The sequence below is a fragment of the Phyllostomus hastatus genome, unplaced genomic scaffold, assembly GCF_019186645.2.
Source record: "Phyllostomus hastatus isolate PE091 unplaced genomic scaffold, TTU_PhHast_1.1 phas_contig_58, whole genome shotgun sequence".
In the NCBI taxonomy this organism is placed as follows: domain Eukaryota; kingdom Metazoa; phylum Chordata; class Mammalia; order Chiroptera; family Phyllostomidae; genus Phyllostomus; species Phyllostomus hastatus.
In genome coordinates this window covers 31,963,276-31,979,349 of record NW_025333916.1, presented here as the reverse complement: position 1 = coordinate 31,979,349, position 16,074 = coordinate 31,963,276, and the positions used below count along the sequence as shown (strand labels likewise).

General features: G+C 40.1%; 1 protein-coding gene across 7 annotated transcripts in view; it reads right to left on the bottom strand.

Moving 5' to 3' along the window:
- PDE4D (phosphodiesterase 4D) overlaps positions 1-16,074 on the bottom strand; it is a 1,296,708-nt gene that overhangs the window by 156,357 nt on the left and 1,124,277 nt on the right. For all 7 annotated transcript variants that reach the window (XM_045847957.1, XM_045847956.1, XM_045847958.1 and 4 more), the window contains 2 exons: positions 12,016-12,089; positions 7,197-7,246 (listed from right to left, as the gene is read on the bottom strand). In XM_045847957.1, coding sequence (XP_045703913.1) covers positions 7,197-7,246; positions 12,016-12,089 — 124 coding nt within the window. The remainder of the gene's footprint in view (positions 1-7,196; positions 7,247-12,015; positions 12,090-16,074) is intronic.

Here is a 16,074-nt window from a genome sequence, read left to right as displayed (position 1 = left end):
CCATCAATAGATGAGTGGATAAAAATGTCGTATTATATATATACAATGGAATATTACTCAGCCATAGAAAAGAATGAAATCTAACCACCTGTGACAGCATGGATATACACCTAGAGGGTACTATGCTAAGTGAAATAAGCCAGTCTGAGAAAGACAAGTACCACATGATTTCACTTATATGTGCAATCAAAAGAGCAAAATGACACAGTTGAAACTGACTCATATATAGAGGGAACAGACTGACAGATGACAGAGGGAAAGGGGGTTGAGTGGTTGGGTGAAAAAGGTAAAGGGGTTGAGATTACAAATTGGTAGTTACAAAATAGTCACAGGGATGTAAAGTACAGTGTAGGGAATATAGATAATAATGTTGTAATAACTATGTGTGGTGCCAGGTGGGCACTGGAAATATCAGGGGGGAACACTTGTAAAGTATATGATTGTCTATGCTGTACACATAAAATTAATACAAAATAGTACTGAATGTAAAAATTAAATTAAAAAATAAAAATGTCATAAATTAAATCCAATACACTTAATTAAAATGCATTGAATGTGCCCTATTGCCCACTTAGCACTTTATCACATATACTTGAAAATAGAAGCATTATTTTACACTATCAAAATTTTCTCATAAATCACTTAAAAAACTTTCTATTATGGAATTTTTATACCTAAATAGAATTCACATATTATTTAGCATGTGGGTTGTTTTCAATCTTTGACGCATACACCCAGTGTGTGGATGAACATCTGTGTATATGACTTCACTTTTCATGTCTTTTTATCATCACTCCTTAATTTAATAAACTCCTGAGTCTTCTCAACTCGATCCCTGAAAAGAGTTACGAATCCACCCCTTCATCTCCACCCCTAACACCCCTAGCACCCCCGCCCCAGTTCAGAGCCCCATTATCTTTACTGTGTGCTTGGCCTAAATGAGCCTCCTAATGAGTATGGGGCTGACTTGAGTCTTTTTTCTTTTCGGTCTGTTTTCTATACTGCTTCCAATGTTATTATTCTAAAATACAAACTTGCTCCCCTGCTTAGAAATGACTGTCCATTGTCCATAAAGTAAAGTCCACCATTATATGCATTGGCTTCTAATGCTCCTCACATTATTGAGTCCCTCTACTCTTGGACCCTCTTGGTCACTTGCTCCCAAACACTTTCCACTCCCTTTGTCCTTTACTGTTCCCAGGGCCCTGATGTGGGCAGGTGCTCCATGCTTCCATACCTCACTCCTGCTGGCCCCTTGGTGTCAGGGGGTCTTCTTTCCCCTAGCCATAAGGCGAACTCCACATTCTTCAAAGCTCAGCAGGGAGCTCTACCCAGGTAGAACCACTTGCCCCTCCTCCAAATATGTGCATTTTAATGGACATCAATCATGGCTCTTAGCTTGTACTCAGTTATTCATGCTTCCTTCTCCCCTCGACTGTAAATTTTCTGAAGTTCAGTAGTCACAATGTCCTCATCTTTCTGTCTCTAAAACCTACCTCATTGCATGCCATCGATCAGGTGCACAGAAAACATTTGCTTACCAAATGGAAATTAATAATAAAACTGCAGCAATAACAATACCTAACATTGTTGAATACATTCTTAGCATCGATCACTGACTTAGAATTTATTGATGATAAAATGAAAGCCTAGGGAATTTAGATATATTGGCCAAGATTACACAACTAGTCAAAGAAAACTGGGTTTCCAGCCTGTGTGGTGTGACTCACAACTCTTTTACTGCGCTGATTAAATGAACTTGTCGTCTCATTCAATAATGTTGCTATAAGTTGTAACAAAATGCCCAGAGCAGATTTTCAGGCAATAGAGGCACAATTAAATTATTTTTCACCAGATTATGAAGTAACCAAGTATTACTTCAATTAATTTCTGGTTAAAAAGTCACTGTGTCAAATCTGGTCTTTTTACACATTGATGGGTGTAATTCTGCTTATCTAAAAAACAGCATTGGAAGGTCAAACAAGTTTTTTTTTAATAAGGAACACAACAGACTTTTACCCTTCTAAAAGGTTATAAGTTTAATCAATAGTCACACTCCATGCATTTAAGCAAATCTTTTAGGTCAATGTTTTTCCTGCGAAAGTCTTTTTAAGGATGGTATTTTTAAAAAAGTAACCTATTTTGGCTTAAAAAATTTAGAACACTTGACCGTTGTTTAATGTACTAAGTGTAAAAGTAAATCAGGCAAAACTTCCCCCCAAAAGTCAATGTATAAGCAGCTTTATATTAATTTTTTATTAAAGCTATTAAACATAATGTGTATTTAACATTTTGCAATTATATGCCTAAAGAGGGCACTGAGCACTCATTGTCTGCAATTATTAAAGCATCGTCACAATCTTTGCTCTTATTAAAGGAGAAAAAAGAACTAGCCAACAAAGTGAGTGCCTGCTGGTGGCTGAAAAGGAGAGCGAGACCTAGGCGGCAAAGGCTTGGTCTTCATTCTCTTCTCTGTGAATGTTTCAGTTCAGCGTGTCCTCCGACCCTCCATACAGTTCTCATCTAGATCCCTTCAACCTTCTTTCTGTGGCTCCTGCTGTCAACTATTACCTGTTCATATACATGTATATGTGTATATGCATGCATATGTATATATAGGCATGTATATATAGATGCATATGTATATATGTATGTGTATACCTTGTATATGTGTATATATGTACATGTATATATATCTTTTATATTGCATACACTACTTGTTTTTATTACACATTCACACACAGACTTAAAAAGCAGACCTTCATAAGGTTATACTAGTATCACTATCGTCACCATAAAATAGTTGCTGAGTTTCCTTTCTCAACTAAGCTCAGCATGTTAAATTAGTCCAGATAATAACAAAATAATTGTTCCATTTAAATATCTTTGTTGTTTTTCCCTTTGTTAGATTTTAGAAACCGCTTTATGTTTTAGAAGAAGAAGAATATACAAGGTTAAGTTTCTTCTCGTTGTGTTTTGACTGCCTAGCATTATTTGGTAGTTTACTTTTTAAATCCTCTACCTACCCACTGACTGAATTTTACTTAGAATTCATTTTTTACGGAGTTACATATATTAAGGTAAAAACAGATGAGATAGAGTGGAGGCTCACACCGAATTTCTTTTTTGGTGCTAACATTACTTTTGTGTTGCTCTGCGCTTGTCCCCCATCACTTGTCTCCCTCTACAGGAGAAAAGTAGGTAACCGTTCGCATTTTATTGCGTGGAGAGAGCTTTTATTTTCTCAAGTCAGAAGTCAAAAGTCCTTTGACTTAGGCTGCAAATCTTCATGTACCTGAGGCCCTCTAGGACATAATGAATGAATAGTAGCAAAACAGCTCTAAATATAACATCTGTCTAGTGAGAAGGGACACACTATTTTCTAACTTGGAAGTCTATGTGTAAAAACCCCAATGCAATATCTAGTGCTCAGAAATTAATAATCTTTACTAATTCGTTTAGTTTCTTCAAAACATATGCTTCTATCGTGGGTCCCAAGGCTAGCCCTAATTTGATGCATGATTTTTATAGAGGTGTAAGAAGGTCTCTGGACTTAGAAAAAGGAATCCTGTATTTATTCCTAGTTCTGCCTCTAAATAAATATTTTCTCTCACTAGGTCTCACTATTCTCATCTGTAATACAGAGAAGTTTAAATAAATGTTTTCTGACTTACATTTTTACATGAAAATTCTCAATTTCAAACTATTAGAGGAACTGAAAATACAGAAATTGGAAACATTGCAAATTGGAACTGTGAAGACATCACAAAGTTTCATGAGATAGCTTTTCTTGAGTTAACATTGTTAAACAAAATGCACAAGCATTTGTACAAGCAAAATGCACAAGCAAAATGCACAAACATTATGCACAAGCAAATGTCCTTATATTTTGGAAGCTTTATTTTTAGAAGATTGCTAAATCATTTTACAGCTATGTATTTACTCATTGTGTATGGAAACACAAACTGGTACGTGACCAAAATGCTTCAACTCTAACCATGACGAAAGGAAACTTTCCTGGCTTTAACGTGGGCCGAACGGAAACCTCGAAGGGGAGAAGGAGGTGCTCTAGGTCCCAGGGGAGAAAGCTTGAGACAACAGAGTGACCTGTGTAGGCAACCCAACGATTCCCCTCTCCTTCTTAAAAAAATCAAAGAGTTGCTCTCTGGAGAAGTTAGGGAGTCATTTTTTTTTTCCTCCGAAGAGCTATGACTCCAAAGTAAATTCTTAGATTTTGAAAATGATCGTGAACAGCAGTTTGTCATCCATGTCACAACGGTGTCTGTGGCTGCTGGGGGAGGAAGGGACACAGCCCCGGGAACAGCAGGAGGCCCCTTACCAACAGGCACAAAGGAAGAGTTCCCACTTTGGCCATTTTGGGGCGGCTCCATAACTTTAAATGTAATAACCCTGCAATCTTGTTTTTCTCTCCTTCTTCCCTTTGTTTTTCATTGCCCTGTCCCATCTTTCCATCATCCTCAGTTCTATATACAGAGTGGGCTCTAGAAACAAAACCAAATATAAACAAAACCAAATTAAAAAAAATGATGCATTGAGTGCTTACTCTGTGAAGCACTGGGCTTCACAGAGTAAGGCGTATGATCACCGTTTTATAAGTGAGGAGACAGAGAGCAGGTGTGTGACCTGCTCAGAGCAAGGCAGCTAACAGGACAGAGCATGGTTCGGATTCTGAATGTGGTTCCACGGGCAGAGCACTCACACTGCACCATTCCCGGGGCATGACGCAATGCACCATTCAACGGTCCATGACGTTGTCCCGCGGGGGCATCATAAGTCTGTGTACCACATCTTAACCATATGCTACTGTTCCTCTAGACCCTAAACAAAGTTTCTAAGGCCAAATCTATCTTAAAGGGTGTCCCACTGACTCTTTTCACACTGTTCTTTGCCCTTCTGGGGACTACAGCAAAGGGCCCGCCCGCTGGGTTCCAACAGCAGCGTGTACGTGGAGGGAGGGCCCCGGCAGTTGGTGGTCGGCTGGGAGTGAGGGAGGGAATTCACAGGCACCACCTTTTCTGTGTGTCTCAAGTCTTCCATCAAAGTCTCAACCTCCATTATTATCATTACTGATATTTTTAAGAGCCCACTTTTTCAGGATGGCTCAGAGAGGGGAACCTTCCCCTGCTGCTGCGCATTCCCCCAGCCCCATTCCACCTTCCTTCCCACCGCACTGGCTATGCTTGGGCAAGGGAAATGACTTCCATTCTCTCGTCAGTTGATTTCCTGTTGTGCTTTGTGATGCACACAGCTGCACTAAGCACTTAATGACAGTTAATTAGTTTCCTTTCCTAGATAAGATATTTCTGTAGTCCCATTGTCCCTAGTAGCCCCCCACCCCCACCCCCCAGGAGCTTGTGGATACACACTGGGCCATATTAGCCTTAATTCCCAGATTTTAGTAATGCACAGTTTCCTACGATGCTGTTCCTGTGCCTCAATACTATGTACGCATTTGTGGAGCCTGTGCGGGATGTCTCACACGTGTCCGAGACGGAGTCTGTGCCCTTTGAGTATAGCTCCCCTCCCTTTAATCAGTGCCAGGCCATGCCAGGTGGGGGACAGCTGAGCTGGCCACTGAGCACCCATCACCTCTTGCTGAACACCTGTCTCCAGCGAATGGTACCTGCAGCTGCTCCTCTGGGAGGATGCTTCAGCGGAGCTGGCTCATGGGTGACCTCAAGCTACAAAAGGTTTCAGGGACCAAAATAGCACTGCATTCTGCTTATACCACAATGTTGGAGTCTTGCTCATTCCCAAAATAGCAAGGGTTGTGGGGAGGGTTTGCCCTTCTTCATAGGAGTCAGAACTAGTGCCCGGAGCAGGGCTGGGGACAAGGTTCCATGTCGTGTCTCTCACTAGAGGCCACTGGCACATGCTCACACAAGTCGGCCTCCTCACCCCTTAACATGGTCAGGTAAGGGACAGAAACAAACAGCCTCATTCTTCACCCCCACCTTAGTGTAGGCTACTTGACATGTAATTTGGGTCCTTGAAAAAAAAATGTGTTAAGGTACAGGAATTGCAGCTATTGTTCACCTCTTGATCAATGTCGAGAACACTGAGGGATCAGGCGTAAACTATGAAATGACCTTTGAAAATCATCACCAACAAAATCTTGAAAGATAAACATGGGAAAGGGAACAAATAATTTAATCACTGCACACAAGTCTCCTTCGAAAAGACATTCAGGAAGAAAACGACTTGAACAACTCCTCCAGAATCTACTCTGATGTGATAGTCACTGACCAGCTGGTGGGCAGTGCTGGCCGATGCTCACTACAACCTCACAGGGCGCTCCTCAATAGGCTGGGAGTTGGAGTCCAAGGGAGAGACTGGAACCAAATTGAATACTGGTCTATTTTAGATAATATGTTAATTTTCTTCGGGCAAAAGTTTCAGAAAACATCGGTTTTCTGTTCTGGGCAATTATTTTAATGAGTCAATTGAGGTTTCCAGAAAAGATTAAATGAATTCAATTTGATTTCAGGCTCAGTAAGGTGAGATCATTGTTCTGTTTTTGGTTCAGTTGAGGTTAGGTCCCTTGTCTAAAACAGGCTAGTAGGAATCGGGATGATTTTATTTTCTTTGCCCTTTATGCTGCTCACCCTTCCTTCCAGCGTTCTTCCTAGCGTCTGTCCTTTTGCTCCCCGTGAACTCTTCTGCACTGTATAATCACTTCCTCTCTTTCCTCCCAAACAGAATTCATTCTCAACTCTCCGGGTCCAAGTCAAGATTACCGGAAGGATATTCTTTCCTACACACACCTGGGATGATGATTACCCAAGAAGGTGCTTTTTATTTATGCCTGTGCTTTCATTAAACCAAGCTACCATATATTAGCATCACACTGATAACATAAAACTGGAAGCAACATGGTCAGCGTTTTGAGCGTAATGCTATCTCTCAAAATACAAATGCCCTGAGCAAAGCTAAACTTAAGACAAACGCATTTAAACAGTTAAGAAAATAATGTATCGGCAAAGATTTTCCAAGAAAGGGTTTCAATGGACAACTTGTAAGATCAATGAGAGAAATCATGATATGAGAGAAGAAAGGATTCATTTCTTTACCATTGTACAATGGCAGTATAAAACTGGTGTGAGGATTGTGTTGAATCTTGGAAGATACGGTTCCTGCCCACACATGAGAAGAACAGGCACACAGATCTTTCTTACCTGTGATGGTGGCTTTGTTGATGGAAGGCTGATTGCACATGGGTGATCTTCTGAGAGGGAGAGAGGAAAATACAAGGCAGTAAGTATGGGGTGCTTGTTGATTTTAGGACTCTCTGAGTCGTTTCAGATATGCCATTTTAATTCGACATTCTTTTTTAAGTTAGGACACGCACATAAAGATTTCTTTTCAGACTAGCCCTCCAAGTGCCCAGGCACCCTTCCTCCCAGAGCTCAGATCACAGGTGCCAACAAGAAAACGGTTACATCTCACAGCCACAGACTCTGGGGTGAATAAAGCTGACACAACTACCACAGGGACCTGACGGAGGAGGAAGTTCTGACTGAGGGACTACACTCAGTGAAGTCAGGGCTTACAGGACAAACACAGACTTTCTGAATTTGAAAAAGTAGTCAATCTGCAAGTAGTTTCCCTTGTACAGTGTTAAAATGCTTTTATTTTTGGCATACATTTTTATGATTGCCTGTACATCATCAGATGTAAATGACTCCTTGTAAACTATATTATAGTTAGTGAAGCTATTTAAGCCTTTTTCCTTTGTATTTTCTTATATTGAGAAACATCTCTGAATAATGTTTGTTAGACAGCATTATTAATGACTTGTGTAAACAGGTGCTATAAAAACATAAATTAATTCTATCGTGCATTCCCTAAGTTTTCCCTAAGTTTTGCTAAGTTCCATAAGACAGTTATAAATGCCTTGATGTAAGAAGCTGTGCTATGTGATTGACCTGAATGCCTACAGAGCCCAATACCATGTGTTAGGTATTCAATCAGCACTCAATAAATTATGTTGAAAAGAATATCGCTTATGAAATGTCCATTAAACATTTTGAAATATAACTTTATAAAGTTGCTACATAAAATTAGAAGCTTTCAAATTGTGATTTTTTAATTAAAAAAAATATATATGTATATATACAGCCCTGACCAGTATGGTTCAATTGGCTGGGTGTCATCCTGCAAAAAGTGAAAGGTCACCAGTGTGATTTCCGGTCAGGGCACATGCCTGGATTACAGGCAAGTTCAGTCTCATTTGGGGCGCACGTGAAAGGCAACCAGTTGATGTTTCTCTCTCACATTGATGTTTCTTTCCCTCTTTGTCTCCCTCCCTTCCCTTCTCTCTAAAAATTAATTAAAAATCTTAAAAAAAATTAAAATAGATATATGCAAGAATATCCTAAATTTTTAAAAAAATTCTGTTAGTGGCTAAGACTTAAAATAAATACTTAGTGTGTGCCAGACACTGTATTAAATGAGAGCTATGAATGAATTACCTCGTTGTTGTGAGGACAACAAACCTTAAGGCAAATAGTCTCACTGCTCCCATTTTACCAATGAGGAAGACAAAGCTTTGGGAAGTTGAGTGACTTGTTCAAGGTTAAGAGCCAAGATGTGAACTACAGTGATGTGATTCTGGAGACTGCACTCTGCCTGCTGCCTTGTTTTTAGGATGCTCATGTGGAAGCCTGGTGAACAGCACACACCTGTGCAGACGGCAGGTCCCTGCAGAGCCCTGCTGGACTCTGTCTTCCAGGGATAATGAACCTCCCAGCCCTGCTGGGAGATCCGGGGGAAAAGCCACCTCCTACTAGGAACGTCCTCACTGCCGTGGCTCTGCACAGCGTCTGGCTCTGCTCTGGTGTTTACTGATGTCAGTTTGGGACTGACATTTTGTGTCTGATGGAAGATGCACCAACATTGACTTCTGAATTAATTTAGTTTTTATTATGAAATAAAAAGAGGTGATTTAAAACTTGATGAATGCCTAAGAAAACAAAAAAAATGTTTTAAACTACTCCTCTGAAGTAGCTCTGGTGTATATACTGCTATTTCCTCACTGAAAGTTTATTATTCAAATAATTTACATATTGGTTACTCCTTTTGAGTTCTTGCTCTGTGAAAAGCTAGAAAGCATTTATTCTGTCTGGGAAAAGTATCAAATGAATATTTTAAAACTTTTCTATAGTTTTGGAAAACTAAATCATTGCCTCGTTACGTGTTATCTTCTCTTAATAGCAATCCTATAAAGGGTCCTTGGGAACTTGATGTGGTGAAAAGCAACGGCAAGCAGAAAATGTTCATTGTTTGACCTGTGGTTACAGTGATAAATCAATTAACGAAAAATGACTGGGAACTTACTTCTGGAATAAAAAATCTCAAGGGCAAGAAGGAGCAAGGTGATAAGAACCAGTACGGGTTCATAATAGCCAACAATGTGCACTCGAGTGTCCCCGGGGCGCAGGGCTTCATTCTTCCTACATGCCTTTCTTGTAGCAAATAAAAAGGTGGATTGTGCGAGGCAGCACATGCCTTCCCCAGAATTCAAGGGTGAGCTTGGAAGTATTCCAGTGGCTCTGTGAGAGCCCCGCAGGGAAATTCTGATTCCCTTAGGGTCATTGTGGGGTGAGCCAGTCATACTCAGTTTGCTATCACTGAACAGAACAGAGCCAAGCTGCATGTAGTCAGTCCTATTATTCCGATACCTGAGGAGGCTGACTGGGTTTGAATCAGTAAAGGGAATACAAATCTGCACTGCCCGATGGAGAGACGACAAAGGCCTTTACTGTGAGTCTATCAGATACTACTGTTTGGTTAGATGTCATCCTGGACATTATGGTGAAGTCAAGATCAGGCAGAAACTGATTTTCTATCTTCCTCTAGCTGTTCTTTTCCACTGTAATCTGTTCTGTCACTGTAAATCAGATGAAAACTTCTGTCTTGCAGAGAATGGGACTCAGGCCTTGTACAGAATGGAAAAGAACACCAGATCGATGCCTTCATACCAGTCTGATCAACTGTTTGCCTCCCACAGATTTGGATGCTAGTTCTCAAGTGACCATGTCTGATAGAAGTGGAAGAGGAATTATAAAAGTTTCTTGCTTGCCATTTAAAGAAATACCTCTACTTCCTGGGTGAAATTTAAAACTAAAAAAATTGTAGCGGGGGAAATACCAGTAATTCCATTCCTCCTGCAGGGCTCAGACTTTCCAAAGAGGAGGTGACTGAGCTACCAAATGCCTACGGCCCCAAGGGTCCCCGGGAGTCAGCATGACACTGTGTGGCCATGGAGCACAGGAGACACGTGGTAATGAGCAAGCACCACGAGCACAACTTCCAGTCCCACGTACTCATCACTGCGTCACCCTTCCAGACAACAGGTACAGGCAGAGTGATTGCTCTGTGTCGAGCATCACGCCAGTCACGGGGAATACAAATGTGAACCAGAGAAAACCAAGCCCTGCTCACTGGGGACTGACATGCTTAAGGACACTTAGTGTAGACAAGCAAACAGGTAACTTGAGCATAGAGACGTATGTGCTAAAATAGAAGTTAGGCACGGGATATGATCAGCCACCCAGTGGCTGCCACCCAGTTTGGGGCCTGTGGGGGTGTATGTGTACGCTGAGTGTTAGGAGCTGTGCCCCCAAAGAAACTGTAATTAAGCTGTGAATTACAGTTGGCCCAGTGGATGAAGAAGGGGAGAAGAAAGTAAGAAAAAAATGTTCAAGCTGAGGAAACAGGACTGCAAAAACTCATTACCTAGAAAACATAAGCAACTGAAGCTTCTGGGTTCTATGCAATTATTTAGATTGAAGCATTTATACTGATTTCTAAGAAAACTTTTTATACCACAGGAAGCAGGTACACAATAGCCAAAGGTTTTCTATAAACCATGGCAAACATGAATTTGGGAGGTCAATATGTTATTATGAGATGAAAAGTTTAGTTTTATTTTGTTCTTTAAGAAGTAGTAACTACCACCCTAGCTTGTGTTCCTCAGTGGATTGAGTGCTGGCCTATGAACCAAAGGGTTGCTGGTTCGATTCCCACTCAGGACACATGCCTGGGTTGTGGGCTGGGTCCCCATTAGGGGGCGCGAGAAACGCAACCACACATTGATGTTTCTTTCCCTCTCTCCCTCCTTTCCCTTTTCTCTAAAAATAAATAAAATAAAATCTTTTAAAAAAAGAGTAGTAACAACTGTGAAGTTTTATACACTTAGATAAGTTGTAATTTCTGCTCATTATGAAATGCCCTAATATTGATTTAAAGAAATGTTTTTTTCTTCTGAAAATTGATTAGAGTTGGCATTTTTTCTCCCCCCGCAGAGTTGGCATTTTAATATTAATGCTTTATAATTAATAATAGATTGTCAAAATAATGAGCATTTGAATAACTAATCAGTTTTCCACCTAATCTTACAAAATTAATGTTCTTTTTAGACACTTCACAGTTATTAGAGCCCCCCAAATATAATCATTTCCTTCTTCAGCTTTCCTTCTTTCAGATACTTGCTCTGCTCTCACATACATTACAATTTTATTCATTGCTCCCTGATGCTGTGATCTGAGGGTCAGTAACAGCAGAAAAACCAAAGTCGTCTGCTATGACGAGGTGCTCCCCAAGTGATCACTGACTCAGAAGTCAGAGGACGACTTTGGATTGACATTAGGCTTGATGACATTATTTGTCCACGGTCAATTTGTGGAGTAAGCCAAAACTATAAAGTTACCCTGAGTGTACATAACTGGGCAGAGGAGTGATTATGCCAGGTGATTTCTGACAGATGGGATCACCATATTTATTTGTCATCCTGCTTCGGGTCTGACATTAGAACTATCACTACAAAGTATTTATAGAAAATTAACAGGACGGCATATGACTTAGTATAAATGGTCAGACATCAAGACAAGGACTCAGAGACATCTAATATATTGCCTTGAGAAGAGGCGATCAAACCGAGAGCACACTGTGTAAAAGTGCAGCGTGGAGGAGGAGAAACAAAGGGGAACTTACTTGCTAGGTGCTCGGTCTTGCAAATTAGTTAACGCAGCAAAGTTGTTTCGTACAGTTCGCAGGCTGGCCAAGACCTAGGACAAAAAAAGATTTTAAACTTCTTGAGGTAGGGCCCTCTTGAATGGAATTTTACAAGGTTTGGTGATTTTTAAAAATGGTTTGTTAAGTGAAAAGTTGATGATGCTTGCAACTAAGTTTCATATATGACTAAAGAATCCCCAGTATTTACTGAAGTTTACATGCGTCTGTTTGAAATCTGGAGAGGTCAGACTGCAAGAATTTTCCAGATATTTCCCCTCATGGTCTGTGAACTTGGTGACAGTAGTAGCCGTTCCCACAGCATTCCTAGATTCCTCAGGCACCAAAACAATATCCCAAGCAATACACATATAGCATTGTTGCATTTTTAAGCAAATCTGAAACAATGCAATACGAAATATTACTCAACTCTCACTTTAGAGGTAAAATTTAAAACAAATTACCCTCAATTTCTCTTAAAAAATTCACCAAGAATGTCATCATTTCAAAGTCACCAAGTAAACTTTAAATTGTTTTTTTTTTTTCACCTCTGCTACATGGCTAGTCTAGCAAGTGAATAGAAATTACTCTCTTTGTTAAGGCTGTTAATCGTGAATTATAAGGTTCCCAGGGAGCCATTTCTCGCATCAAATCAGACCGCCTTGTATGCGCACAGCGCCTGGCCAACTGAAAATACTCAGTACAAATGTATTTAATGAATGACCCAATGTAGCCACACACAGGAGGCAGGACCAATAGGTCCCACGGTCTCTGACAGCCCTGCCTTCCTCCAATTCAGTGACAGTGGAAAGTGGCAAAAGGATTGGAAGCGAGGCTAGAAGAGAAAAGTTACAAGAGCTCTACCCTCCTCACCTTCTCCCCAGGATGAAACCTGTATTAGGTGAGGTAACAGGTAATCTGGGTGAGGACCAGAATGTTCAGGGATCTAAAACACAGATGTCGAAAGCCCCATTGGGTCACGACATAACAACTTAGACTGTCTGGCCTGTTGTGTTCCCAGTGTGTGAACTTGAACAAGCTACATAATTTCCCTGTAGACCAGCGTCCTCGTCTATAAACGGGGACAGGAATGTCTCCCTCAAAGGGCTGTGGTGAAGATGACATGCAGGGACAGGTCAGGTGGCAAGGACAATGCCTGACAAATGAAAAGCGCGCATTGTGGTGACGTTCCCTTTGATTGCTGGTTTGGTGTGCACATGGGGTGGCTGGGGGGCTGTGGGGGGGGGGTGGATCGAGTATGCCCATCACGGGTAATGTGAAGGGCGCCAGGTTTATAACTGCTGCAAGGTTCCCAGAACTGTTTTCAGATTTTTTTCATCTGGCATTGACTTAAACGAAAGTCAGTCTTAACATTTTCTAAGAACTTTAAAAAAAGTGAGGTATTTTTTGAAATTGGCATGAATTCTTGTAGGTCACTCTCCCATGAAGGAGTGACTGGTGTTTCCTCAGGGGCCAGCTGTGGTTAACTTGGTCACGGAAAAACCTGGCTCACTGTCACATACAAACAACTCAGGGCGCTGAAAGGTCATGCTGCCCATGACGGTGTATGCAAATAGCCAACGGCTGACCTCAGACCACAAGGTCTTTCCTCAGGCATGAAATCTTGAATGATGCAGAAATAAATCTGATAAATAATTCACTGTCATTAAATCATGCAGGCTTAACTTAAGAATTAAATGTCAAGTACAATAATAAAGCATTTAAAATAAGTTTATTGTACTCGGTAATCGATCCTCTTTCTAGACAAAAATGTTAAGCTCAGAATTCTTAGGATTGTATTCTAATAAATTATAGTAAGTGCACACTACATTTGACAGCTGGGTAAACAGAAATTGTACTGCAGGCAATTCATGTTCTATGCTCATTTGAAAGAAAACATTAGTTCATAAAAGATTATTCTACAATTAGTTTTCTGTAAAAAGGTTTATGACATTATAATAAAGATGAAATTTTATTACTTTGTTTCAGTTTTAAATTTAAATTTAATGTATTTATTTTTGAATAATATATCTTCACATGATGCAGATCTAAACAAAAAAGGGTAAAAAGCAAAATGTCTCCCTTTAATAACAAAGACAAAATTCAAAATTATTGTTATTTCTGAGAGGAGGCAGAAAGATGAAATCAGGAAGAAATACACCAGGGCATTTAAATATTGCTACTGTTTTATTTCTTAAACTGTAGATTTTTTGATATTATTCTTTATATTTTAGATAATCACTAGATATATTCTCTCATATGTCTGAGATATTTCAAAATAAAAAGTGAAAAAAGAAATTTCCCTCTCAGCCCTCCTTCAGGCATTCAGCTGCCTGTCCCCTCAACTAACCAATCAACTTTCAGGCTGTCCCCGAAATGGTGCCTTTGCAAACACGGCTGCAATAACTGTAGCCTTGTAGACTCCTCACTCCCTGTGTGTGCAAGTACCCAGTCACTGTTTGTGTGGTGGGATAAACGATGTTGATAAGCTTTATATTAAGTATTAACTCTTCTCTTCTGCACTGGGACACGAAGGATGCAGGCAGAAGTGTGAATAAAAGCGTGGACACTCTCAGGAGGCACCACTGCCCTAGGCCCAGCTGACTGGCCGGGATGTTCCCACTGCAAACGCACTGGGCTGGTCTTCCACGCTCTCACTGTCACTGCAGGATGGAAGAGCGCGCGCCTGCTACTGCAGGCCGTGGGGGAGAACGGGAAGATGTTCCACTCAAGCCACTGGGTTAGGGCTCAATGATTCTTTGCGTCTGTTCTGGGCCAGTCTCATCCCCCTTGAATTCAACGCTTCACGAGCTGCTGTCAGAACTTTAAGGCTCCTGTGATTTTTTTCACTCCTTAATGCTTGCTAACCAAAAATGTCCCTAAAGTTTTCTCTCACACAGCTTAATGGTTTAAAAAAATTAAAGTCATTTCTTTCTCTTCTGTTCCTTTAACCAAAAGTGCAATCAGTCAAGGTAAAAAATATATGGGGAATGATGAGAAATATACACATTCTGGATAAGAAATTTAATATTGTTATGAAAAACTTTTACATAAAGATGGGTCGTGTACTAGCCCGTGAAAGAGTTTAAGTATCACTTATGCACACCAACCTCTGGTTTTCTTGGGTACTTCTGAACATTTACTAACCAATGAGATTCACTGAAAACAGCAGGAAAATGTAGGCTTTATTAAAAAGTTAAACAATTGAACATAATAGCCTAAAAGAAATATACTTGTATAATAATAATTTCTTGAAAGTATTTAAAGAGAGTTCTATCTTTAAAAAAAAAAACAACGTGGCAATAATGTTATTTAAAAAATTCCCTGCCTAAAAAACTACAAAGAAATTATTTTGAGGATTGTTGTTTTTCATTCTAGATACTTTTTAGGTCACTAGATGGCGCTAAAACACCGACCATGTATTGCCAATAGCCTTGGGGGAAGTGGGAGGGAGAAATTCTTGCCTTTGTTTTACCTCAAGGAAAAAACTGGAGTCACCTTACGATTATTTACAAGATAGAAAGGTCACTTTGATAGAAAATAAAACCTTTCCCCAAAATATGTTTTGGTTAAGCCATATGAAATGAAATGCTATGTTTAGTATGTCAACAAATATTGATTTCTAGATTCCTAGAAGATGGCTAGCTGTGATTTTTGTGTTTAAATGAAGAATTTAAAAAACTAACAGATAGGAACCACTGAAATGGGGCGATCATCTTCCGGCCTCGCCAGGGCCAGGGGCTGTGACGAGGCCACAAAATGGCTGCTGCCCGGTCAAAGAGGAAAGGGACATTCCGGGACATTAAAAAAACTGGCAATGTTCTGTTATCAATGAGAAAATAATGTTCTACAGTGTTAACACTTTTCATAAAATTATCGCAGTTGCTGTATTTTGTTTAGAGTAAGGGTAAAATGACTTTTGTTCCTACTCTGGATTTTTAAATACCTTCTTAAGTCTGAATGATGTGAGAGTCTACCCAGGGATCCAAGAGCATATTTGTGTATTTTCTCTCTTTCCCTTGATCAAAGGTACTACTTCTT